This window comes from Pelophylax lessonae, assembly GCF_965119305.1.
Source record: "Pelophylax lessonae genome assembly, chromosome: 1".
Classification (NCBI taxonomy): Eukaryota; Metazoa; Chordata; class Amphibia; order Anura; family Ranidae; genus Pelophylax; species Pelophylax lessonae.
Window position 1 is genome coordinate 446,362,125 of NC_138768.1, and position 25,561 is coordinate 446,387,685.

A 25,561-nucleotide genomic window follows, 5' to 3' on the forward strand; every position below is an offset into this window, starting at 1 on the left:
AGTTCAAAATCAGCCAACGGTGTACATATGGCGGGCCACAGCCTCCGCTTTTCTGTCAGACGGGTCCTTAAGGGCGGGGACTCCTCAACCGCAATCATGGTTGCTTTGCTTAACCTAGAAACCGGAGAGTCCACCACAGGTGGGACAGTCCACTTCTTAAGCAGGGAATCCTAATATGGGTACCGCATTGCGAAACACTTAGGAACCAAAAGGGGGGTGTTTTGGACAACCCCACTGTTTAGCGACAATTTTGTCAAAATAGGCGAGAAAGGGGAAAACCCTTGCCGCTCTGGAGGGCTTCTTGGTGCCAAATGGAACCGACGCCTCCAATGCGGCATTAGCCGCATCCTCCATTTTTAAAGTCCCACGCACAGATACAATCAATGCATCCACCAGCGCCTTTTCATGCGTGGCTACAGGAACAGAGGAATCATCCTCACTATCTGAGAAATCAGGGTGTGTGGACACAGACCCAGCAGGGTGACTCGCGTCCGCAGCGGCCAAATCAGATTCAGAATCTGATGAGACAGATGAGGCAGGTGAAGGCGGGGGATGCTTTTTGCTAGCCCGTTTCCCCAGGACCAAATTCAGTTTGGATTCCAAAGACTCCAGGACCGCTGTCAGTGCATTAAGCGATTGTTGGGGCTCGAAGGGCCCGGTAGCCTCTGAGAGGGGCTTAGGTAGGGAGTGAAAAAAGGGGGCCCCACAAAAAAAGGTGTAAAAACACTGCTAGGGACACCCCCACCACGCTGGCAGCACCACAGGTCGCCAGGCACAGAGCACCAACTGATCTCATAGCAGAGAGGGAGAGGACCCCACCAGACTCACCACCCACTTATCAGGCACTTCAGCACCAGGCTATCTGCACACACATACGGCGATCAGGAAGAGAAAGATCCAGGAGTCAGCACCAGGGGATAAGGAGGGGCTCCCACCGCCAAAATCACCACCCATATATGCTTCACAGTCATGGCCGCCGCTATTAGCGATAAGAAACCACTAGAAAATGGCCGCCAAGGCTACACAAACATGGCCACTGAATCTACAGCACACAGGCTACAAGAAAATTGTGGCACTATGCGGCTCCTGGGAGCCCAGGAGGGGTACCAATAGCCTCGAAAAACGACACCAGCAGGAAGGGGGGCCTTGCAGGAGCCCCCACCAGGGGGAGCCTCCTCCCAAAGGACAGTGGCATGCCCCCCACCCACCCCTATCACCAGTTCAGCACCCCAGACTGACCTCAAAAGGTGGTATAGCCATACCATGGGAAATGGGGGGGGGGGTAGGCAGATGGGGGCTAAGTGTCTGCAGGGACCACCGAGAGAGGGGGGGCGCTGCATGGGGAGAAGAACCCCGGGGTCTGACCGTCTCAGGGAGGGGCCCATATCCACCCCAAAACCCTCTAGAGTATAGCTACTTACCATACCAAGAACAGGGTGGGCACTGCTACAGACAGAACCTCCTCTCCATTGAGGGGGGCTGTCGGCCAGGAGGAACACTGCTACCTCACGCAATGTTTTGCTTGCAGGCCAGCCCTCATCTAGTGGGGCTATGGAGATGAGCTGAGGACGACTGCGCGCGCTCGCTGGCCAGACTGGGTTGACCACTGGATTTGAAAAAATATCCAGCCCATCGCCCAGTCCAACAGTTGTTTGTAGATTCTCACAGTAAAATAAGAAAAATCCATTGAAAAGGAAAAAACTGCCAGGACTGAAATTCCCAGCATGGAACGTGGCCCTTGCTTCTGACTAGTGCCTATAGCTGAGAGTGGGAGTATACCCCCTGGGACTGCCCATAGACGGAGTCAAGCTTTTTTTCTGCCTAGCATCCTACTTCTGTAGAGGGCAGTAGAACCCAATGGTTAAGAAGTTTAGGAGCTGTGTCCGTCAATGAACGATAGAGAAAATATTTTTCTGGGGAGACATTATGTACAGAACACCTCCAGGTAGCCATATTGCATTGCATTTTACAGAAAATTACAGAGCTGCAGACTGAAAAGGAAAGGTGATTTTTAATAACATTCAATTACAATATGAGCCACAATTATATATGCTAAATTATTATTATTTTTTTTAATTTTCTATTTTTTTCCCCATGAAAGTGGAGCTACCCTTTCAGTAAGTGTACATATGGTAAAAGTAAACCAAGAGAGCTCACAATCCCTCTCCTCTCAGCTTTTGGCATATACAGTAAGTCCAAAAAGAAACAGCGAAAAGTGGGAAAAAATATTATCTAAAATAAAATTACATATATTGTATGTTGTTTTGTACCTCCTAACCTGCTGCCAATGACACCTAACTCTAGAACAAAGACCCATGTATCAAGAAACCAGAGTAACGCAGTAGCTATTTCAATAACACAGTTTTTGTGGTTGGGTTTGTCAAGAATAAATGTATTAATTTTATTATGTATAGAAAAACACTTTTAGAATAACAGCATAAGGACCACCCCACGTACATATATTGCGGCAGGGTGGCACTAAAGCACAAAATTACGTACCTGTAAGTGATTCACATCTTCCACTCTGGGGCGCACGTGGAATGCTAAGCAGAAACACAGATCTTTGTTTTCCTCCAGTCACAGCATTCCCCCCCAGTTAGAAAGCACTCCCTATGAGCATATGGTTAACCTCTTCTCTATACCAGTGTCATTTATACCGTGATCATTGTATTGGCTTCACTGGTCCCCAAAAAGTGTCAGTGTCACATTTGTCCCCTGCAATGTCTCAGTCCCACTAAAAATCGCTGATTGCCGCCATTACTAGTAATAATAAAAAATAAATAAGTCCATAAATCTGTCCTATAGTTTGTAGACACTATAACATTTGCGCAAACTAATCAATATACGCTTATTGGGATTTTTTTTACCAAAAACATGTAGCAGAATATATATTGGCCTAAATTGACGAAGAAATTCTATTTTTTTACTGGATGTGTTTTATAACAAAGTAAAAAATATTGTTTTTCAAATTAGTTGCACTTTTGTTGTTTACAGTGCAACAAAAAAAACAAAAACGCAAAAGGTGATCAAAAACCACCAAAAGAAAGCTCTTTTTCTAGCAAAAAAAAAAGGCATAAACGTTTTTTTGGGTAATGTGTCGCACGACCGCGCAATTGTCAGTTAAAACAATGCAGTGCCAGGTTGCAAAAAAAATGGCCTAGTCCGGAAGGGGGCTTCCGGAGCTGAAGTGGTTAAAAAAAAGGGTATATATTAACCCCCAGCCTCAGAGGATACACACACGCACAAACAGAAAAGGTGCATAAAGACTTTGCCTACCTGACAAACAAATGGAAAACACATAATACAATTACAAACAACCAACCGGACGTCAAGTCTCTCAACACACAGTGCTGTACCGTGGCAAAATTGCCACAATCTATAATGTCTCCAATCTGCACATTCCTCATCCATTGGAATTGTAGAAGTAATTGGATATTCCCAATGGTGGGTAGATGTATTTAATAACTCCACATTTCATATCCATAATTATATCTTTCCAATAGAGCAATGTCATGAATCCAAGTACAGTCAATAAAGATGTGCAACTGTAGCTAGCAGGATCCAGTTGTTATAAGGTCTCTATATGCAGCAGAAATAAAGCAGATTGTTTGAGCGGTTGGTTATAGCATACAGACAGTCAGCAAGCAAGCATGGAAAGGCAAGGAAGAAACAGTATAGTGAAGCAGCAAACATATAGTACGTCTTGAACCCTAAGGCCTACTAGTTTCCTTACTCACTGCTGTTCAAATATTAAGTAGATGTATTAAACAGCTGCATAATTCACATATCATATCCACTTAAACATGTAGTTAGGGCAATTGGTTAGAACACATGAGCAGCCCGTGGAAGCCAGCCAAGAAAACCAAGGGAGCAGCAGCATGTAGCGTGGTAGAAATTGGGATACAATAAACCCATTCCATCTCTACTTAAAGGGGCAAGATCTTATACTAAAGGAAAAATCACTATTTTAGCAAAACTATTGGGGCGTCTGCCTTTACAGCCACATGAGCTTTACTGGCATCCCAGTCTTAATTTGTGCGGTGCAATATTGTGTTGGCTCACCCTATATTACCAAAAGTATTGGGACGCCTGTCTTTACACGCACATGAACTTTAATGACACCCCAGTCTTAGCCCGTAGGATTCTATATTGAGTTGGCCCACCCTTTGCAGATATAACAGCTTCAACTCTTCTGGGAAGGCTGTCCACAAGGTTTAGAAGTGTGTAAATGGGAAATGTTTGACCATTCTTCCAAAACCGCATTTGTGAGGTCAGGCACTGATGTGGACGAGAAGGTCTGGCTCTAATTCATCACAAAGGTTTTGCTTTATGGATCTGTGTCAATATTCACATTCACGAAAACTTCTGTAGAGTTAATTTCCCTCCTATATTAACTTGGTTTCACACAGTTTTGTTGATGCAGCACCCTCCTAGGTAGGTGCTAGTTAACCTATAGGGGAGACCTTGTCTGCTTATCAGCGGTTCCAATTATTCAGGCAGGCTGTCATGTGTTCTCAGGTGTGACTGTTGAGTTGGGGAGTCTCCCCACTGTATCCAATGGGGGCTCTCATTGGACAGTGGAGGAAACCTGTCCAATAGCACACCAGGGCTTGTATCCATCCCAGAGGGCAGATTCTGCCACAATGCATCCTGGGAAGGGGATATAAATCTGAGGGGAGCACATGACAGGGGGTCTTTGGTGGGAAGCAGAGTGCCAGGAGGGAGGTGACGGCTGTCTCTCCTCCTGTCAGCGTGGAACGGATATCCTAGGTGGCTGTCCTAGAGGACATAGGGTTGAGCTGAGCTGCAGAGAGGAATCCAGTGTGCTGAGGACCAAGCGGAGCTGTAGGGGTCGGAGTTTCCAGGAAAGCTGTGTCGTGAGTACTGTAGACTGCCCCGGGGTCTGTCTAGAATAGGGGACCACTCCGGAACATCAGAGGGATCCAGGAGTCAGCTAACCTGTGCAGAAGTTATAGAAAGGGGGTGCCAGTGTTTAGACCCTGAAAAGAAAGAGGGTGCCAGTGTGTGTGGGCCTTGAAGAGTTAAGAGTTGCAGCAGTGCTTACAAATAGCTACCTCAGCCGGGAAGGCTAAAGGGAGCAGTACAAAGGACTTTTGAGTCACAAGAAAGTGTCAGAAGTCAGTTCAAGTTCACAGACAGCAAGTCAGTGTTAACAAACGCGAAACGGCATTGACCGGCATTCAGCCAGCGTCAAGTCAGTGTCAAGAGGCATTTTTCTCAGTTGTCCCATTACATTGTGTATAGTCGAGCCAGAGAAGTATCCCACTCATTCCCTTCTCCCATCCAAGTTCCTAAAATAAATACAAAAACCAAAGATGCTGGACTGTTTCTTGTCTCAGTGCTCACACTTGGAGAACATGCTTAAATGTGCTGTTACTAGCGGTAACCCTGGCGGACCCACATCCAGCGCAATGGCTGGAAATCCTGCTACATTTAATACCAAGAAACTAGCCAACTGGAATCCCATTTTTGAGCCAGTCATGGTGGTGGCTATCTGCTTGGCCACAGACTCTTAACGAAATGTACAGATGACTAGTAGTCCATCCTCAATGGTAATCCACAGGTCTAGGAAGTAGATTTGTCCATGGTCAAAGGTATAGGGGTAAGGTGGATAATATGGTCATTGCTATTTAACTAGTTGATGACTCTGTGCAGATCTTGTTTGTCTCCTCTCCATACCAACAGTACATCACAGACGTACCTTAACCGCGTGTGTACGTGGCCAAGGTGCATTGAGAAGGTGAATACCTCTTCTTCCTCCCAAAGTCCAAGATGTACTTGGATTCACTACACTGCTCTATTGGAAAGACATAATTATGGATATGAAATGTGGAGAATGTAGTTAAATACATCTACCCACCATTGGGAATATCCAATTACTTCTACAACTCCAACGGATGAGGAATGTGCAGAGCTATAGGATTTAGATTGTATATATTATGGTTTAGGGGAACAAACATTACCATATCAAGCTATCTCCAGTTTGAGATTGCAAGGAGATCTACACAAGTGAGTTGTTACGTGACGAGGGTCCGGAATTTTCATGGGTCTGATGAAATTTTAGAACACCGGATACAACAGATTGGGGACATTATAGATAGCAGTGATTTTGCCGTGATAAAGCCCTGTGTGTCAAGAGACTTTGCGTCTGGACGTAATTGTGTTATACGTTTTCTGTTTGTTTGTCAGGTATGCAAAGTCTTAATGCACCTTGTCGTCTATTTGTGTGTATCCTCTGAGTCTGGGGGGTTTTATTTACTCTCTTTTTTAATCTAAAAGCCTTTGTTATACCTAATAAAATACATTTATTCTTGACAAAGAAAGCCACAAAAACTCTTTGTCATGAAATTACTGTGTAAAGCCCCGTACACACGTACCGAATGTCGGCCGAACGATCGGCCGTCTTTTGTCCGGTGCTGTCCTGTCGGTTGAAAAGTGCTAAAGACTGCACACAAATTTTGCCGGCCAACAACAGCCGACTGCAGAAGTGATATCATGTGCTGGTTAACTTTCCGTGTGTTTTTTCTTCTCTGAGCATGCCCAGTCTTGCTCATCTGCTGTTTGTCGGCTGAATTCTGTACTGACTGAGGAACAATCGGCCGTTCTGGTGTTGGCCAACAAAAATTTTAAAGTCTGCACACCAGATTCTGTTCGGCCGAAAAGTCGCAGTCGGTTGTCGGAAGCATCATACTAACAAGCCGACAATTGGCCGATCGGCCGGTGGCCGAATATTTACAGCCGACAATCGCTACGTGTGTACGGGCCTTTACTCTTGTCTCTTTGATACAACAGTCTTCGTTCCAGTGTTTGTTTCTAGACGACAATCTTTACAAAAACAAAAATTAGATCATTACATTTTTCCTAAACGTACAATATTTTTCCCACAGAATTTTCAGCCAATGATTAAAAAAAAAAAAAAAAAAAAAAAAAAAAAGCTTAAACTGATGTCTGGTAAAGAGATATTACCACACTGCATTCATCATCCATGCCTAAACCAAATATGTGTCTAAAAAATGTACCTTCACACCGTAAGGACAAACTATCTTCCTGAAGTTTTCTACAGACTGCGCAGAACTTCTTTTTGTGATGTCCAGGTGGACGAAAGCAATGTGAAACAGGGACCTGTCAACAGAATTGAAAAGTATGGTTACACTTGGGTTTAGTTATATTCCGGAAAACATTACAAATACCACAGAAATACAGCAAGTCTGCCAGTTCTTTAGGCACCATTACAAGTTGCAAAGCGTCTAACCACAACATGTGAATCAAGAAATACCTGCATTATTGCACACAGATGAAGGACATTGATTCAGTTTGCTTAGAGATAACTAGCCAATTTTGCACATGTAACTTGAAATGTCTGGTTTTTAATTTCAGCCAAAAGAATTCACATACAGTCTTTTTACAAAAGTAATGAATAAACTTTAGCTTTTGGAATTCAGGCTGCAGCAGGTTAATTTAAGGAGGCAATGTTCATCATGGTTAATTGGGAAAAGGTCCAAGGGGTGCTTTTCAGTGCTTTTTTTTTTTTTCTTTTTTACTCTTTTTATGTAACATTTAATACAGTATTTGTTTGGTTTACAGAATATAAAAACTGCTACTTCTCCAGTGCGTTTTTAAATTGCATCCAACATTTATGCACAGTGCTTGCTATGTATTCCAATGGCCCTAGTTCACACCAGTGCAGTTAGTTCCAATTCTTTTTTGTTTCACTTGGAACACATCATACCACATGTAAATGCACATCATTCTGAAGGGAAATGATGTTTCAAGAGTCAAAATGCATATATATATAAAAATAAATAAAAGGAAAAAACACATCAAAAACATGTGTGAGTACATATGCAAAATGCATCCAGAATGCAGAAATTGTGGTGTTGTGCTGATGTTGCTCTAAAGTCAAACTCCAGGCAAAAAGCTAAATACACAGGTTTTAAAAGAAAAACAAAATGCAATATATACTTATATATATATATATATATATATATATATATATATATACACAGTGGGTACGGAAAGTATTCAGACCCCCTTAAATTTTTCACTCTTTGTTATATTGCAGCCATTTGCTAAAATCATTTAGGTTCATTCTTCTTCCTCATGAATGTACACATAGCACCCCATACTGACAGAAAAACACAGAATTGTTGACATTGTTGCAGATTTATTAAAAAAGAAAAACTGAAATATCACATGGTCCTAAGTATTCAGACCCTTTGCTGTGACACTCATATATTTAACTCAGGTGCTTTCCATTTCTTCTGATCATCCTTGAGATGGTTCTACACTTTCATTTGAGTCCAGCTGTGTTTGATTATACTGATTGGACTTGATTAGGAAAGCCACACACCTGTCTATATAAGACCTTCCAGATCACAATGCATGTCAGAGCAAATGAGAATCATGAGGTCAAAGGAACTGCCTGAAGAGCTCAGAGACAGAATTGTGGCAAGGCACAGATCTGACCAAGGTTACAAAAAGATTTCTGCTGCACTTAAGGTTCCTAAGAGCACAGTGGCCTCCATAATCCTCAAATGGAAGACGTTTGGGATGACCAGAACCCTTCCTAGAGCTGGCCGTCTGGCCAAACTGAGCTATCGGGGGAGAAGAGCCTTGGTGAGAGAGGTAAAGAAGAACCCAAAGATCACTGTGGCTGAGCTCCAGAGATGCAGTCAGGAGATGGGAGAAAGTTGTAGAAAGTCAACCATCACTGCAGCCCTCCACCAGTCGGGGCTTTATGGCAGAGTGGCCCGACGGAAGCCTCTCCTCAGTGTAAGACACATGAAAGCCCGCATGGAGTTTGCTAAAAAACACCTGAAGGACTCCAAGATGGTGAGAAATAAGATTCTCTGGTCTGATGAGACCAAAATAGAACTTTTTGGCCTTAATTCTAAGCGGTATGTGTGGAGAAAACCAGGCATTGCTCATCACCTGTCCAATACAGTCCCAACAGTGAAGCATGGTGGTGGCAGCATCATGCTGTGGGGGTGTTTTTCAGCTGCAGGGACAGGACGACTGGTTGCAATCGAGGGAAAGATGAATGCGGCCAAGTACAGGGATATCCTGGACAAAAACCTTCTCCAGAGTGCTCTGGACCTCAGACTGGGCCGAAGGTTTACCTTCCAACAAGACAATGACCCTAAGCACACAGCTAAAATAACGAAGGAGTGGCTTCACAACAACTCCGGGACTGTTCTTGAATGGCCCAGCCAGAGCCCTGACTTAAACCCAATTGAGCATCTCTGGAGAGACCTAAAAATGTCTGTCCACCAACGTTTACCATCCAACCTGACAGAACTGGAGAGGATCTGCAAGGAGGAATGGCAGAGGATCCCCAAATCCAGGTGTGAAAGACTTGTTGCATCTTTCCCAAAAAGACTCCTGGCTGTATTAGATCAAAAGGGGGCTTCTACTAAATACTGAGCAAAGGGTCTGAATACTTAGGACCATGTGATATTTCAGTTTTTTTTTTTTAATAAATCTGCAACAATGTCAACAATTCTGTGTTTTTCTGTCAGTATGGGGAGCTGTGTGTACATTCATGAGGAAGAAGAATGAACTTAAATGATTTTAGCAAATGGCTGCAATATAACAAAGAGTGAAAAATTTAAGGGGGTCTGAATACTTTCCGTACCCACTGTATATACACACACACACAGACACGCACACATACATACACATATATACATACATACACACACACACATATATATATATATATATATATATATATATATATATATATATATATATACACACACACATACATACACATACATATACCATATACATAGTGCTTTGCAAAAGTATTCACCCCCTTTGCATTTTTCATGTTTTGTTGTCTCACAACCTAGAATTAACATGGGTTGTTTGAGGATTTGCATCATTTAAATTACAGAACATGCCCACAACTTCTAAGTTTTTTTTTTCTCTTTTATTGTGAAGCAAACAACAAATAGGACAAAATAACAGAAAAAGTCAATGTGCACCCCCTAAATTCACCCCCTAAAGTCAATACTTTGTAGAGCCACCTTTTGCAGCAATCACAGCTCCAAGTCGCTTTGGATAAGTCTCTATGAGCTTGCCACATCTTACCACTGGGATTTTGCCCATTCCTCCTTGCAAAACTGCTCCAGCGCCTTCAAGTTGGATGGTTTGCGCTTGTGAACAGCAATCTTTAAATCTGACCACAGATTTTCTATTGGATTGAGGTCTGGGCTTTGACTAGGACATTCCAACACATTTACATGTTTCCCCCTAAACCACTCAAGTGTTGCTTTAGCAGTGTGATTAGGGTCATTGTCCTGCTGGAAGGTATACCACCATCCTAACCTCAAATCACACACAGAGTGGTACAGGTTTTGCTCAAGAATATCCCTGTATTTAGCACCATCCACCTTTCCCTCAACTCTGACCAGTTTCCCATTCCCGGCTGCTGAAAAACATCCCCACAGCCTGATGCTGCCACCACCATGTTTCACTGTGGGAATGGTGTTCTTTGGGTGATGTGATGTGTTGGGTTTGTGTTGGGTTTGCGCCAGACAGTTTTCTTTGATGGCTGAAAAGCTCAATTTTAGCCTCATCAGAACAGAGCACCTTCTTCCATACATTTTGGGAGTCTCCCACATGCCTTTTCGCAAAGTCAAAACGTGCCATTTTGTGTTTTGCTGAAAGCAATGGCTTTCTTCTGGCCACTCTGCCATAAAGCCCAATTCTATGGAGCGTACGGCTTATTGTCGTCCTATGTACAGGTACTCCAGTCTCTGCTGTGGAACTCTGCAGCTCCTCCAGGGTTACCTTAGGTCTCTGTGCTGCGTCTCTGATTAATGCCCTCCTTGCCCGGTCTGTGTGTCTTGGTGGGTGGCCATCTCTTGGCAGGTTTGCTGCTGTGCCATGTTCTTTCCATTTGGTTATGATAGATTTGATGGTGCTCCTGGTGATCATCAAAGACTTGGATATTTTTTTATAACCTTTGAGATTTGGACCAATTTAAAGCGGTATTATAGCTTTTAAAAAACAAAACAACAAACACGTTATACTTATCCAATTCTCTTCTTTTCGGGTCCCCCGCTGGCGCTTCTGGTTTATCCCCCTCGAACAGTGCCCCTAGAGAAAGCCGCTTGCCCTGGAGGCACCGCTGCATGCTCGCTCTAGAGTCAATGCTCTATGCATCCATAAGACACAGAGTCGGGGCAGCCCCGCCCCCTACTCTCTCCTCATTGGCTCACTGGCTGTGATTGACAGCAGTGGGATCGGATGGGCTCCCACTGCTATCTCAGTCAATAAGGAGGGAGCATCATGGCTATTGTGATCATCGCTGGATTGCAGGGAGCTTAGGTAAGGCTTGGGGGTGGGGGGGGTAGGCACAGAATGCATGAAGGTAAAAAACTTTCAGCCTTTACAAACACTTTAAGTAGGTATATTCCATACCTGTGGAGCTGAAAATCACTGTAGCATTCTCTGCTACTACAGTGACATCTGCTACCTTCTGGGTCCTGTGCCAAGCACCTGCTCTGCTTCATAGTTACCACAGGTGCCAGTCACAGAACACTTTATATTTTTCTCAATGAATGCAAGACATTCTGATTTGACAAGGTGGAGAGACAGTGTGATGATGTCAAGATCTCCACCAAGTCCAAAAGGAGAATTGCCTTGCATTAATTAAAAAAAATGCAAGCGATTTTGTGAATGGCGTTGTACCGCATGAGTAAACCCCCTTCTGTATTCACTGTGTAGCATGGCAGCCGCTGATTTCACAGGACCCAGAAGAGAGCAGAGATCATAATAGTAGCAGAGACTACTACAGTGATTTCCATTTTCTACAGGGATCCCACCACAGGTATGGCATATGCATAGTTATTATCAGTTCAAACTGGGACCAATGTAACTATGATGTGAATGCCATATCTGCAATTCAGCTTTAATATATTCTATACCTAGGTTTTGCGGTTAAGCACATTTCTTGGGTACGCAGCACATACTCTGCCCCTAACCTCAACTAAGCCAACTCTGCTTCATCATAGTTATAGAACAGACAAAGTGCAAGCAAAATACATACAGTGTACAATATGGTGCACTAAAGTACATGTTCGTCAGGTAAAAAAGCTAACAAATGTGTATTTCATCTATTTTAAGAGTTTTAGAGTTCAGCTTAAAAATGTATTCAATGGCACCTGTAAAACCGGTTCCAGTTTTTCCCCATTATACAAACATACCATTTACAGGCAAAGCAGATTTTTTAAAAAACACTAAACTTAGTCTGGTCACTGAAAGCCGACAATCCTCAAATATTTATAACAATTTATTATTCTGGAAAGATCAAGATTTGAAAAAAAGATTTCTGCTGGTTTAGACTCTGAAACTCACTGCGTAATTCTGTATTATGAAAACCCATGTCACAACGATCCTGTTCCCTGCTTTGTGTTGCGTAGTTTGGAAAATGTTCAAAGTTGTTCACCTGCACCTTGCCAAAAACGTATTATATTTGCAGTTCCAGCTAAACAAAGCATGATGTTAACAAGTTCAGTCATGCTTTCCCTAAAGGGGAAAGATGACTTCTTACAAGAAAGCAACTATATATGGTAAACAAATATACATATCTAATGTCTGCCAAGAGTGTTACATTCCATTTCAAACAGTAGCAAACTTGTTCTAAAGGGTGGGCACAGCCAAGAGTAACACGACAGCAAACAAAGACATAGGTGTGTATATATATATATATATATATATATATACATATATATATATATATATATATATATATATATATATATATATAGATCAAACCTGGAAAACAATTTATGAACACTTTTTTTAAAGATATGTTTATTAAGGTTTTGTAAAAGAAAAGCAACAGACAGCAATAAAAGCAGTTGCAACTGCAACCAAAATTCAACAGTGCCTCCCAGGTCCCACTCACAAATTATATGTATTGAATGGAATACATCTTTAGCTTTGAAGTTCGATTTTGAAATCCTGTAAAGGCATATGAACGTACAGCAGATCACTCAGCCATGTGAAAAGATGAAAAATAGTGACATTATAGGACTATCCTACCGAGCCCGGAGGCGACAAGGTAAGGGTGCTGGACATCCAACTGTTCCAGATTTTGTCAAAAAGAAAAGGGCATTTTCATAGTTCAAAAGGTCAGTTTATATAGCGGTAGGCTATTGTTGACCAATTGGAGCCAGGTGGCTTATAGTAGGTCCCGAGGTTCCCTTCAAGCTTAGGATGACAGTCTTTTTAGCAAAAAAGTACAGAATACGCAACAATTGTTTCGTATATTTGGAGAAAATTAGCCAAAGATACCCAGTAGACAATTTTTAGGATGTAAGATATTGGGGACATCAAGGACAGTAGATAAAAAAGGAGTCGACTGTGGATCAGAATGAGAAGACCAGTAGGCAGGACCAGAAACAATGGAAAAAATCTGCCTCAGCTCCACAGCCTCTGAAGCACTCCGAGGTGGATCTTAATCCCATTTTACACATTCGATTGGGGGTGAAATGACTGTGATGGAATATTTTTATCTGTATAACTATCTCTAGAAGCTATAACCAAGTTTTTTTTTAAGTATCTGCAAATTTGGTCCGGTCATCCTCCGTGAGCTGAATGAGCAGCCCATAGAGTCAGTGCCATCAAAAACCTAGGATTAGAGTCAGCCATCAACGTGGAATAATATTGAGAGATCAGTTTAGTAGTGTCTGAGTTCCTAAGTAACTTTTTAAAGGGGGCCATCCGTAGTGGGAGTGTGAGTGAGCCAAACTGTGCTTGTATTGCATGACGAAGTTGAAAATAAAAAAATAAAAAATAAATAAATAAATAAATAAAAAATGAGGGGGGAGCCAAAATCTTCCTGTAATTGATTAAAGGACTTAAGGCCTTGTGCTGTGTATAAATGGCAAAGATATTTAACGCCTTTGACAATCCAGTATTGTGGATGAGGGATCTCTAATAAATTCGTTCAACATGGCATTATGCCAGAGTGGATCACTGGGAGAGGAGATCCACGTTTCCTTAGAAAAGTGGGTCACCGCTATTTTAAAGAAAGATACAGAAGTTTGTAACATCGTTGTACCTGGACCAGCCGGGAGTTGTCTGCGGCAGACGATGTTGCGTAAAGATTTGAGTGAGGAAGCTATAGCGGCTTCTGTATTAGTACAAGCGTTGTTTGGAGAGGGGTGCAGCCACTCATGCACCACCACCACCAGTTGGGATGCTAGATAACAGATGAAAATTTGGAAAGGCTAAGCCGGCTAGTTGAGAAAGCAGCTTTAGAACTTCCAGGGCTATCTTGGGGGCCTGTCGATTCCAGAGGAAAGTTGTAAAGAGGGAATCAATTTGCTTAAATAAAGTCTTAGGAATTTTACAGGCCGCATTAGCTACTACATAAAAAGGGCTTTGGGAGGAAAATAATTTTTAGTAAATTGACTCTACCCATGAGGTCTAGTGGGAGATTCATCCATTGATTTGTGCGGTGTTGAAGTTGTGTGATGAGAGGGCATAGATTGTTAGTCACATAAGAGTGTAAAGGGTAGTTGCACTATCACATTTAAGTAGCGAAATGAGTGGGCCACTTGGAGCTGGGAGCCCGGATGAATCACCTGCTCTGCCCCCGGATCCAAGGGAAAGAGACTGGACTGGGACCAATTGATCCGGAAGCCGGAGAATCTGCCCAAATCCTCCATCTCCTGCAAAAGGGCACACAAGGACTCAGAGGGGTCAGCCAAGTATATGAGGGTATCGTCGGCACACAGTGAAATTTGCTCCTCTATGGTACCAATAATGAGACCCCTTATACCAGACGTGGAGCGTATACAAATGGCTAGTGGCTCAAAGGCCAATGCAAAAGAGAGTGGAGACAGGGGGCATCCCTGTCTCATTCCCCTGGAGACGGAGAACGCCGGGGAGACTGAGGCCTTAATCCGGACCCTGGTCATCGGGTTAGTGTAAAGAAGCCAGATAAAGGCAGTCAGCCAAGGTCCGAATCCATAAAGTTGTAAGACCTTAAACAGGTAAGGCCATTGAACACTGTCGAATGCTTTACAAGTGTCTAAAGACGCAATCACCCGGGTGAAGGACTGGGTGTGGGGATATTGTATGCTCTGAAAGAGTCTACATATGTTCATTCGTAGAGCGGCCGGGGATAAAACTTCCCTGGTCATTCTGTACCAGGGAAGGAATTATTCTATTTAATCGGTTAGCAATCACCTTCGCCAATATTTTCACATCCACAGTAAGTAATGAGATGGGACTGTAAGTGTCACAGTCCAAAGGGTCCTTATGTGGTCTAAGAATGAGGACAATTAGAGCCTCTAGCATTGAGGGGGGGGGGGGGGGGGGGGCTCCTGCCTCCAAAGCTGCCTTGGAGGTGCGTAAGAGGCGGGGCCCAGTGTGTTTAAATGTACTCTACCATACCATTCAGTAGGGAAGTCATCAGGGCCAGGGGTTTTATGTTGTGGCATTTGCCCAATGGCTAACTATCTCCTCCCTGGTGAGAGGCGCATCCAGCTCCCCACTACATTTCTCAATCAATAAAGGAAGGGAGATAGCAGCTAAATAAGCAGATAGTGAATGGTCTTCATATTGAACAGTTGTCGAGTATAGTTTGGTATAAAAGGATGTGAAGGCATCCAGAATGGCTTGAGGAGTGTCAACAATGTTGTCCGGAGATGCACTAATTCTTGGGATTGAGGTAGGAGAGAAATCCAGACATGCCAGATAAGCCAGCAATCATCTCGCCTTATTACCATGCTCAAATAAAATAATTTTTGAGAGGTTATAACATACGTTTTTGTGTAAGGACTAAAAGGCAAAGCTCATAGCTACAGGCGTGTGACCCGGTAGCATGTGTATGGGGGGGGGGGGGGCTACTAGTATTGTAATCAGCCTCTGCTTTTAGCATGGCAGATTCAAGTCAGTACAAAGTTTAGTATTTTTCCTAAGCACCTCAGTAATAGATATGAAGGTGTTGTGAACTGAGGGTTTAAATGCTCCTTACTCTGAAAGAGAGTTGGCGGTGTGTAGATTATTAGTCCAATAGTCTGCAATGCCTTTCATACATGTATTGAGGTCTATTTGGTCATCTACCCATTGTGCATTTAAACGCCAAAGTGATGGGCTAGAAGCAGGGAGTACGTCCATCTCCACCATAAGCGGTGCGTGATCAGACACTCACAGGGGTAGGATACTAGCACCAGTTATGAGTGGGAGGGTGAGGGGGGTGGCAAAGGCCATATCTATATGGAACACCGTGCAAAAAGTATCTGAGTGGCAAGTAAACTGTTTAACATCTGGATGCCTCCACACATCTGTAAGGCTATACACCTGTATCCAGTCCAAAAGAGACTGAAAGATCTTCCCTTCCCCTCGCTAATGGTCCAAAGCAGGGTCAATTACAGCATTATAATAAAGATTCACTAAATTCAAAATTGTATGGAAAATAATATAGAGACTCCCCTGGAATAGGAAGTATGGAAAGCGTGAAAGGAGCGCGCTATCCAAGCTTTTTTTTAATGCGAGGTGTTTAGAGGCTATCACATGGGTCTACTGTAGACAGATTATGTGCAGTTTGTACTTTTAAAGAAATGAGAAGACCAGGGACCGTTTGCGGGGGGGGGGGGGGGGGGGATTCAATCCTCTAACATTCCATGAAAGAATCTTCAAACGACTAGTCAGATTGATAGTTAAGATATATAAGCGAATAGCCAGCATAGCTGAGTGATTTTAGTAATGAAGACATATTGGAGGCACTGGAATACAACAGCTAACAGTATTGAAAAACAATGAATACCATAAGAAACAAAAATAAAAGGCACATTAAGATTCCAACTCACTCACCCTGCTCATCCATCCCAATTATTGTCCCAAACAAGAAAAAACAATAGTCAGTAAATCCTATAATGCAAACATCACGATCAGGTAGGGGCTTAGAACAGGGATGAAGGACGGAAAATCATGTGCTATCCTCTTCAGGAAGATCATATGAAATGTACTACTCCCGAATCCATCAGAAAAAAGGTATGTCATGGTTCCCCGTGTATACCAGCGCTCAGAATATCAGGTGTGAGGAACATGGCGGCGACGATGGATGGGGCGACTGTGCATCTCGCAGGAGGATCATCCCCCAGTGGGACAAGGAGGGTAAGCAGGATAATGTAGAGAACGGGGGGGGGGGGGGTTAAATGTTTCCCAGAGATAAACTGAAACTGTGGGCAAGTCGAAAACGTGTATAAGGATCCTTAGTGTTTAACGTCTGCGAGAACGTTGCGAGGCACCAAAGGTTTCACCTAACCAAAAGGAAGCATCAGCAAGTGACGTGAATAAATGGGATTTGCTGGCATGGATGACTAGGTTTCACTGGGTATAGCATGGAGTATGGAATATCTTGCTCATAGTCTGGCTTAAACAGAGGTAACGGAGGCGTGTTGTTTTTGCAAGTCGGCCGAGAAATCTGGGAACATGCAGATGATCTGGCTGTTGTAGTGTAATACTCCTTTCAGACATGTAGCATGCAAAACTGCCACCTTATCTTGAAAATTAAGAATGCAAGCAATTAGGGGGTCGCGGTGGGGCACCCGCAAGAAGAGGGCGAGGGGGAGTACGGTGCGCTCGTTCAATGGCAAAGGAGAATGGGATGACATCTTGGCCCAGTGTACTTTTTAACCAGGTAAGTAGGAATTGTTCCAGGTTGGTCTCCTAAGTTTTCAGAACACACAAAGCGCAATTTATTTCGGCGGGATCTATTTTCGAGATCATCTACTGTAGCGCAAAGCGCCATTAACTCACTGGAAGTTTCCCGCATGGTGTTAGTAAGAGGGGCGAGGGTATCTTTACCAGTACTAATACGGTCTTCAGTGGCCCCTGTACGATCACACAAATTTTGGACATCATGTTTCAGTAGTAAGAAGTTGATATGTATGGTCTCTATTTGCGCAGTCAGTGTAGCTTTGCAATCTTGAATGGCAGACATGATCTTTGTCAGTGTGGATTCAGCAGGGGGAACTGCAGGCTCACCTAGTTCTGTTGTGTCTAGAACAATTTCTCCTCAGTAGAGTTCCGTGGGGAATCAGGGAGTCCTGGAGCTTTGGAGCGGATGTCATCCTCCTGTGTATTCTGCAGTGGGAGTGAGGCTGCAGTGGCCGTGGCGGAGGCGAGGTTGCCGACGCCATTTTGGCTGAGGAATTTTTCCATTGTTCCGGCTGTGGTAGTCGGCTTACGCAAGCCTATTTTCACCATAGTGAACGGTCAGTGCGGGCATATGATCTCAGGGAGTCTGGCGATGCAGTCCGGAGGTAGAACAGGGCAGGATGGACAGCAGGATGAGAAGAGGAGGCACAGAGCTTAGGGTTTAGTGTGCTGCTCGGTCCGCCATAAGGCCACGCACCATGAACACTTGATTTTTTTTTTTTTTTTTTTTTTTTAGAAATAATGTAATCTTCATTGCTGAACATTTAATGGAATTTTTGTTGTGGCTAGACCATGCTAATAAAAATAAGATTTTTGTAAGATCTTATCGTAAAATCTTTTTCTCTGATGTCCATTGACAGACGCAGCCTCATCTTCATGAGCTGTGTGGGTTATGCTGCCACCTGCAGGAGTAGTCTAGGCAGTACGTTAGTACAAAGTTCTTACATTTACACGCCCACGGGGCTGTCCCTCCAGACATAACCCTCACAGACACAGCCCAGCACATAAGTTTAGTTGCAAGCAGTAAAGAAAAAAACATTCCCATCAGAGGGGCGGGTGCTGCGTCTGTCAATGGACATCAGAAAAAAACATTTTTACGGTAAGATCTTACAAAAATCTTATTATTTTCTCTATCGTCCATTGACAGACACAGCCTCATCCTCATGAGCTGTGTGGGATGTCCCAAGGCAGTATAGTCATGAGGGGTGGGAAAAATGCAACCAGAAATTAACGTAAATTCAAAAAGGCTATAAACCTAGCCAACTGGGTAAGATGAAGCTCAACCAAACAACATGAGCAAACCCAGGTAAAAGACCTCCAAGAGAATAAGAAAAAACATTCTCTTATGAAACAGCAGCCTGCAAAACCTTGCGGCCAAAAGAGGCATCCGAAGAAGCCAACAAATCCACCTTGTAAGATATTTTAAAAGGTGTGTACAGACGAACAAGTCGAAACCGGGAGAGAATTACCGATACGGTTATTCCCAAAGGGCTTTTGCCCATACCATGAGAATGGGGGGCCACTGTCTCTGGTAAGGAACCATCTAATGGGAGTTGGTGTGCACATTGGTGGTGGTGTAATAAGGTGATTGTTGTTTGATTCACGGGAACCACACCTGGAGAGTCCAATTAGGATTTCAAAGACTGAAAGGATAACCATTCCAGTATTAATGGCCACTAGCAGGAGTACTTATTTATTTGTTTAATTATTTTGGAACTTTGATTACACTATACAGCGACTCTGCCCAAATTTAGGCAGTGTGGTCGCTTTGAGCACATTATGGGACTTTAACGTTATGTTCACAGTGTGTTCATTATTTGGAGTTTGTTCACATGCGAATCTTGCACAGCTAAATTATTAATTTTTTATATGATTTACTGATTTTTCACATATATTTTTTTTACATCTATCAATAATTTTGAGCAACTTGGTGCATATTATTTAATTTATTGCACTAATTTGGTGGATAGAGAAAACAGTGTTTTTCAAAATAACCAAGGCACGTCAACAAAAAAAAACAAAAAGAAAAACTATTTTGTAGAAAACACAATGATCAAAATTAGAGAAAAGCAATGCCTGTAGCACAGAGAATGATTACAATGAACATTTCTGAAGGTTACAACAATGAACAATTAGCAGGAAATGTACAGGCCCTTGCTTTGAATGATTTCAGCACATCTGCGGCCACAGGACATCACTAGTCTCTCTCTCTCTCTCTCAGGTGTGGTTTTGTTCCACTCTTCTTCCAGTCTCTTCGACAGTTTGGTGACTGTAGTGGGTTTCTTGGCCATAACTTTGACACAAAGGATTTTTTAGAGGTTTTCTACTGGGTTTAGATAAAGACTCTGGGTTGGCCATTTCATTATTTCAATGTTTTCAGCCTCAAGGAACTGCTTTACCCATTTTGCTGTGTGACGGGGTATTGTCGTGCATGAAAATTGCTGGCTGATTGGGTGATGAATGCAGGGAAGGAACCGCATGTTGTCGAAGAAGGTTCTGCTAAACATTTCTATTCACTCTGCCATGTAGCTGTATAAGAGGCCCAACTCCTGCTGCCGACAACATCCCCCAAACCATGACGCTTCCCCCTCAACCTTTCACTGACTGCTTTACACACTTTGGGTTAAGTTTTTCCCCAGTTTGACAACGAACATAATGTTTCCCATCGGACCCAAATAAATTAAACTTGCTTTCATCACTAAAGTGAACTTTGGACCAGTTCTCCTCTGTCCACACAACATGCTCCTCAGCAAAGGGCAGTCTAGCCTTTTGATTATTACTGCTAATGAGAGGTTTGGTCACTGCAGAGTGGGCTTTCAGTCCAAATTATTTTAAACAGCGAGACACCTTATGACAAGACAGATCTTTCTCTGTTCAGCACTGAACTGGCAAGCAATCGCAGCTGCAGTGTTGAACCGATTGCCCATTGAGATTCTCTACATTATCCTGTCCTCTCTTGCATTCGTCTTTTGTGGACAACCAGCCTTCATAAGAGACTTGTATGAGCTGCCCATGTGACGTTGTAAAGATGTAATATTCTAGAAATCACAGATTTGGAACGACAAACGTCTCTTGCTATGGCTGAAAGGGTCATCCCTTTGGCCTTCATCTAGACAACCTGCTGCCAGAGGGTTTCAGTCACTTTAGAATGGCTCACCGTCTTGCAAAGTCAGTGAATACTGAAAAAGTTAGGCTGTCCATTAAATAGGGTTTGTCAGAAATATAAAGAAATTAGCACAAGGTGCCAGATTAACACCAATAACTGGGAGGTATCTGTAAATGTTTAGGAGTGTGTCTATGAGAATGTTTGACCATTCTTACAGAAGTGCATTTGTGAGGTTTAGGCACCGATGTTGGAGGAAAAGGCCTGGATTGCAGTCTTTGCTCTAATTGGGTTGAAGTCAAGACTCTGTGCAGGTCAGTCAAGTTCCTCCACCCCAAACTTGCTCATCCATGTCATTATGGACCTTGCTTTGTGCACAGGTCCAAATCATTTGGTGGAGGGGGGTTATTGGGTGGGGTTATTTTTCAGGGGTTGGGCTGGGCCCTTTAGTGCCAGTGAAGGGAACTCTTAAGGCATCAGCATACCAAGACATTTTGGATAATTTCATGCTCCCAACTTTCTGGGAACAGTTTGGGGATGGCCCCTTCCTGTTCCAACATCCCCTGCTGTCAGCTGGGCATTCCTGACTGACAACAGAATGTAAAAAAAGGAGCAGTCAGTTAAAAAAAATTGGGTCTGGTATGGATTTTGAGAGGAACATGCCAAAATAAATGTGTGGGGCCAGGAAAAGGGTGGGGCAAGCATGCACCTTTGTTGAGCTGGGAATCTCCAGTTGACAGCAGGGATAAGTCATGGATTTTAGGACATTAGCAGGTGCCAGCGCCTTAGCAACCAAGGACTCTATCCTGCTAACTGACAGCAGGGATGAGTCATGGTTGTTTGATGCAAAAACATACGTCGTCCATTTACATTCGCTGAGGTCCATATAGACAGAACAAGCAAAAGACTCCTTACATTAAAAAAAGAACCTAAACGAAAACGGATGAGCATCTGTTTACATCTGTTAACAGAGATGCATTGCTGCTGCCAAAAATGGATAGATGAAAAATGGACAGCTGGAACACCTGTGTGAAAGGGTCCTAAGGAGGATGCAGAAGATCAACAGCACTGAGATTCAACAAAGGATGAAAAAGGTAAGACCAAGTATTTTATTCAACACAGAAATTGTATAGGATACACAGTGCTTTACAAAATTAAAATGTCACCCAGTTTAGGCTTGCATCTACTTAAAGAGGAGTTCCGCCCGGGTAAAAAAAATAAAAAATTTGCAGCTACAAATACTGTAGCTGCTGACTTTTAATATATAGACACCTACCTGTCCAGGGAGCCCGCTATGTCGGTACCCCAGCCCATATTCGGATCGGCTGTCAAGTGCTGCTGCCACCATTCATTATAAGGGAAATCGGCAGTGAAGCCCTTCGTCATCACAGCCAGTTCCCTACTGCACATAGCGCACTGCACTTTCTAATTGGCCCGGCGGCAGGGGAAGGAGGAGGGGGGCTGAACTTCCAAAGGACGCCGCGGCAGCGCTGTCTCACGGAAGTGGGGATGGGTACCTGTCAAAAACAGGTACATGTTTCCCCCCGAAAGGTGCCAAATGTGTCACCGGAGAGGGGGAGGAAGCACATTAGCGGAAGTTCCACTTTTGGGTGGAACTCTCCTTAAAAAAAGATTCTGTTATGTAAAACATCAATACCGGTTGGTTTTGATGAGGGAGAGGGGGAGCTGTAAGGTACAACTTCACCAAAAGTGAACTTTTCCTTTAAAACACAATATAGCTTAACACATAATATAGTAGACTTAGCTCTTAACCGCTTCCATACAGAGCAGTTAGACACCCTTCCTGCCCAGACCAATTTTCAGCTTTCAGCACTCTCACACTTTGAATGACAATTGCTCAGTCATGCTACACTGTAACCAAACAAAATTTTTATCATTTTTTTCACACAAATAGAGCTTTCTTTTGGTGGTATTTGATCACAACTCGGGGGTTTTTTTTTCGTGATATATGCAAAAAAAGAGCAAAAATTTTGAAAAAAAAACACTTTTTTTTAGTTTCAATTATGAAATTTTGCAAAAAATAAATTTTTCTTCATACATTTGGGCCAAAATGTATACTGCTACATGTCTCTGGTAAAATTAACCCAAATTAGTGTATATTATTTAGTCTGTGTGAAAGTTATTGAGTCTAGAAGCTATGGTACCAATTACTGAAAATTGATCACACCAGATGTACTGACTGCCTATCTCCTTTCTTGAGGCCCTGAAATGTCAGGACAGTACAAATACCCCCCAAATGACCCCTTTTTGTAAAGTAGACAGTCCAAGGTATTTAGTAAGAGGCATGGTGAGTTTTTTGAAGTTGTAATTTTTTCCCACAATTCTTGGGAAAATGAAGAAAAAATTTTTTTTTCTTTTTTTTCCCACAAAGTTGTCAATTTATAAGCTATTTCTAACACATAGCATGTACACAGCAAAAATTACACCCAAAAATACATTCTGCTACTCCTTCTGAGTATGGCGATACCACATGTGTGAGACTTTTACACAGCCTGGCCACAAAAAGAGACTCCACGTCCAAGAAGCACATTCAGGCATTCTAGGAGCATAAATACACATAAAACTTTCTTACTACCTATCACACTTTTCAAGGCCCTAGAGCACCAATACAATGGAAAAGTCCACAAAATGACCCCATTTTGGAAAGCAAACACTCCAACGTATATTCTATGAGGCATTATGGGTCGTTTGAACATATCATTTTTTTCCACAGGTTTTTGGAAAATGTGGGAAAAAAATGAAAACTTTTTTTTTTTACACAAAGTTGTCAATTTATAGAATATTCCTAACACATAGCATGTACATAGCAAAAATGACACCTCAAAATACATTCTGCCACTCCTCCTGAGTATGGCAATACCACATGTGTGAGACTTTTTCACAGCCTAGCCATATAGAGGGGCCTAACATCCAAGGAGCATCATCATGCATCCTAGCCACTTGCCTAGGCCTATTTTTGACATTTGGTGTTTACAAGCTAAAATCAGTTGTTTTGCTAGAAAACTGCTTAGAACCCCCAAACATTATATATTTTTTTTTAGCAGAGACCCTAGAGAATAAAATGGAGATTATTGCAATATTTTTTATCACACCGTATTTGCGTAGCGGTCTTCCAAACGCAATTTTTTTGGAAAAAATTCACTTTTTTTAAATTAAAAAATAAGAAACCAGTAAAGTTAGCTCAATTTTTTTCCATAATGTGAAAGATAATGTTACGCCGAGTAAATAGATACCCAACATGTCATGTTTCAAAATTGCGCACGCTCACGGAATGGTGACAAACTTTGGTACTTAAAAATCCCCATAGGCGACAATTTAAAAATTTCTACAGGTTGCCATCTTTGAGTTACAGAGGAGGTCTAGGGCTCAAATTATTCCCCTTGCTCTAACGATCGCGGCGATACCTCACATGTGTGGTTTGAACACCGTTTACATATGTGGGCGGGGTTTCTGTATGCATTCGCTTCTGCGCGCGAGCTAACGGGGACAGGCTTTAATTTTTTTTTTTTTTTTTTTACTATTTATTTTATTATTTTTTATTTTTACACCGTTTAAAAAAAAAAAAAATGTATAATTTTTATTTCTATTAAAAGAAATGTAAATATTCCTCGTAATAGAAATAGGCATGACAGGACCTCTTTTTTGTGAGATCTGGGGTCAAAAAGTCCTCAGATCTCACAAGTACACTAAAAGATAGAAAAAAAAAAAAAAAATAATAATTATAATATAAAATGAAAAAAAAAAAAAAAGGACCTTTAAACCGGTTGCTAGGCAACAACATTTTCCGTAGCTCCGGTCCTCCAAGACCATAGAGTCAAGTGAGGGCAAGCTTGCCCTCACTCGACATCCTGTCTGTGAGGATTCGGGACCGGATCGTTTTCCCCGCTGCCAGCGGGTCCGGTAAGCGGGGAAAAGGACCGGAACGCGTCGGGAGGGGGGGGGGGGCGCCTCTTCCGCCATCCCGGAAGGGTGATCCCACGGCAAATCCGCCGCTGGGACCACCCTTATCGGAAAGCCAACCGTCCACCGTTTAAAAAAATACCAGGGTTATGGCAGCTATCTGCTGCCATAACACCGGTATTTAGGTTTAAACGGAGGACGTATATAAACCTTTTTGGACTTGGACATGGTGGCTGTATGAAGGGTGACAGGTACTCGGGTACTTTGTTGGGCAGGTGACAGGTACTCTGGTACTGATGAGCAGGTGGCAGGTACTCGGGTACTCCGATAGGCAGGTGACAGGTACTCGGGTACTCTGATGGGCAGGTGACAGGCAGGTGATAGGTACTGATGAGTAGTACTCACTGACTGATAGGTGATACTGTACTGATGGGTACTGATGATCAGTACTGATACGTGATAGGTACTGATGAGTACTGATGAGTAGTGATGGGTACTGATGAGCAGGCGGCAAGTACTTGGGTACTTCAGGCGTCAGGTACTCTGATGAGCAGGTGGAAGGTACTCGGGTACTCTGATGGGTAGGCGACAGGTACTCTGATGACGGGTACTCCGTTGACAGGTACTCAAAGTACCCGAGTACCTGTCATCAGAGTACCCGAGTACCTGTCATCAGAGTACCTGAGTACCCGTCATCAGAGTACCCGAGTACCTGTCATCAGAGTACCCGAGTACCTGTCATCAGAGTACCCGAGTACCTGTCATCAGAGTACCCGAGTACCTGTCAGAGTACCCGAGTACCTGTCATCAGAGTACCCGAGTACCCGT

General features: G+C 42.9%; 1 protein-coding gene across 1 annotated transcript in view; it reads right to left on the minus strand.

The window, feature by feature from the left end:
* The window catches only part of DGKQ (diacylglycerol kinase theta), a 290,718-nt gene that overhangs the window by 169,749 nt on the left and 95,408 nt on the right, over positions 1 to 25,561 (minus strand). Inside the window, exon 3 of the mRNA XM_082243121.1 lies at positions 7,041 to 7,143. Coding sequence (XP_082099247.1) covers positions 7,041 to 7,143 — 103 coding nt within the window. The remainder of the gene's footprint in view (positions 1 to 7,040; positions 7,144 to 25,561) is intronic.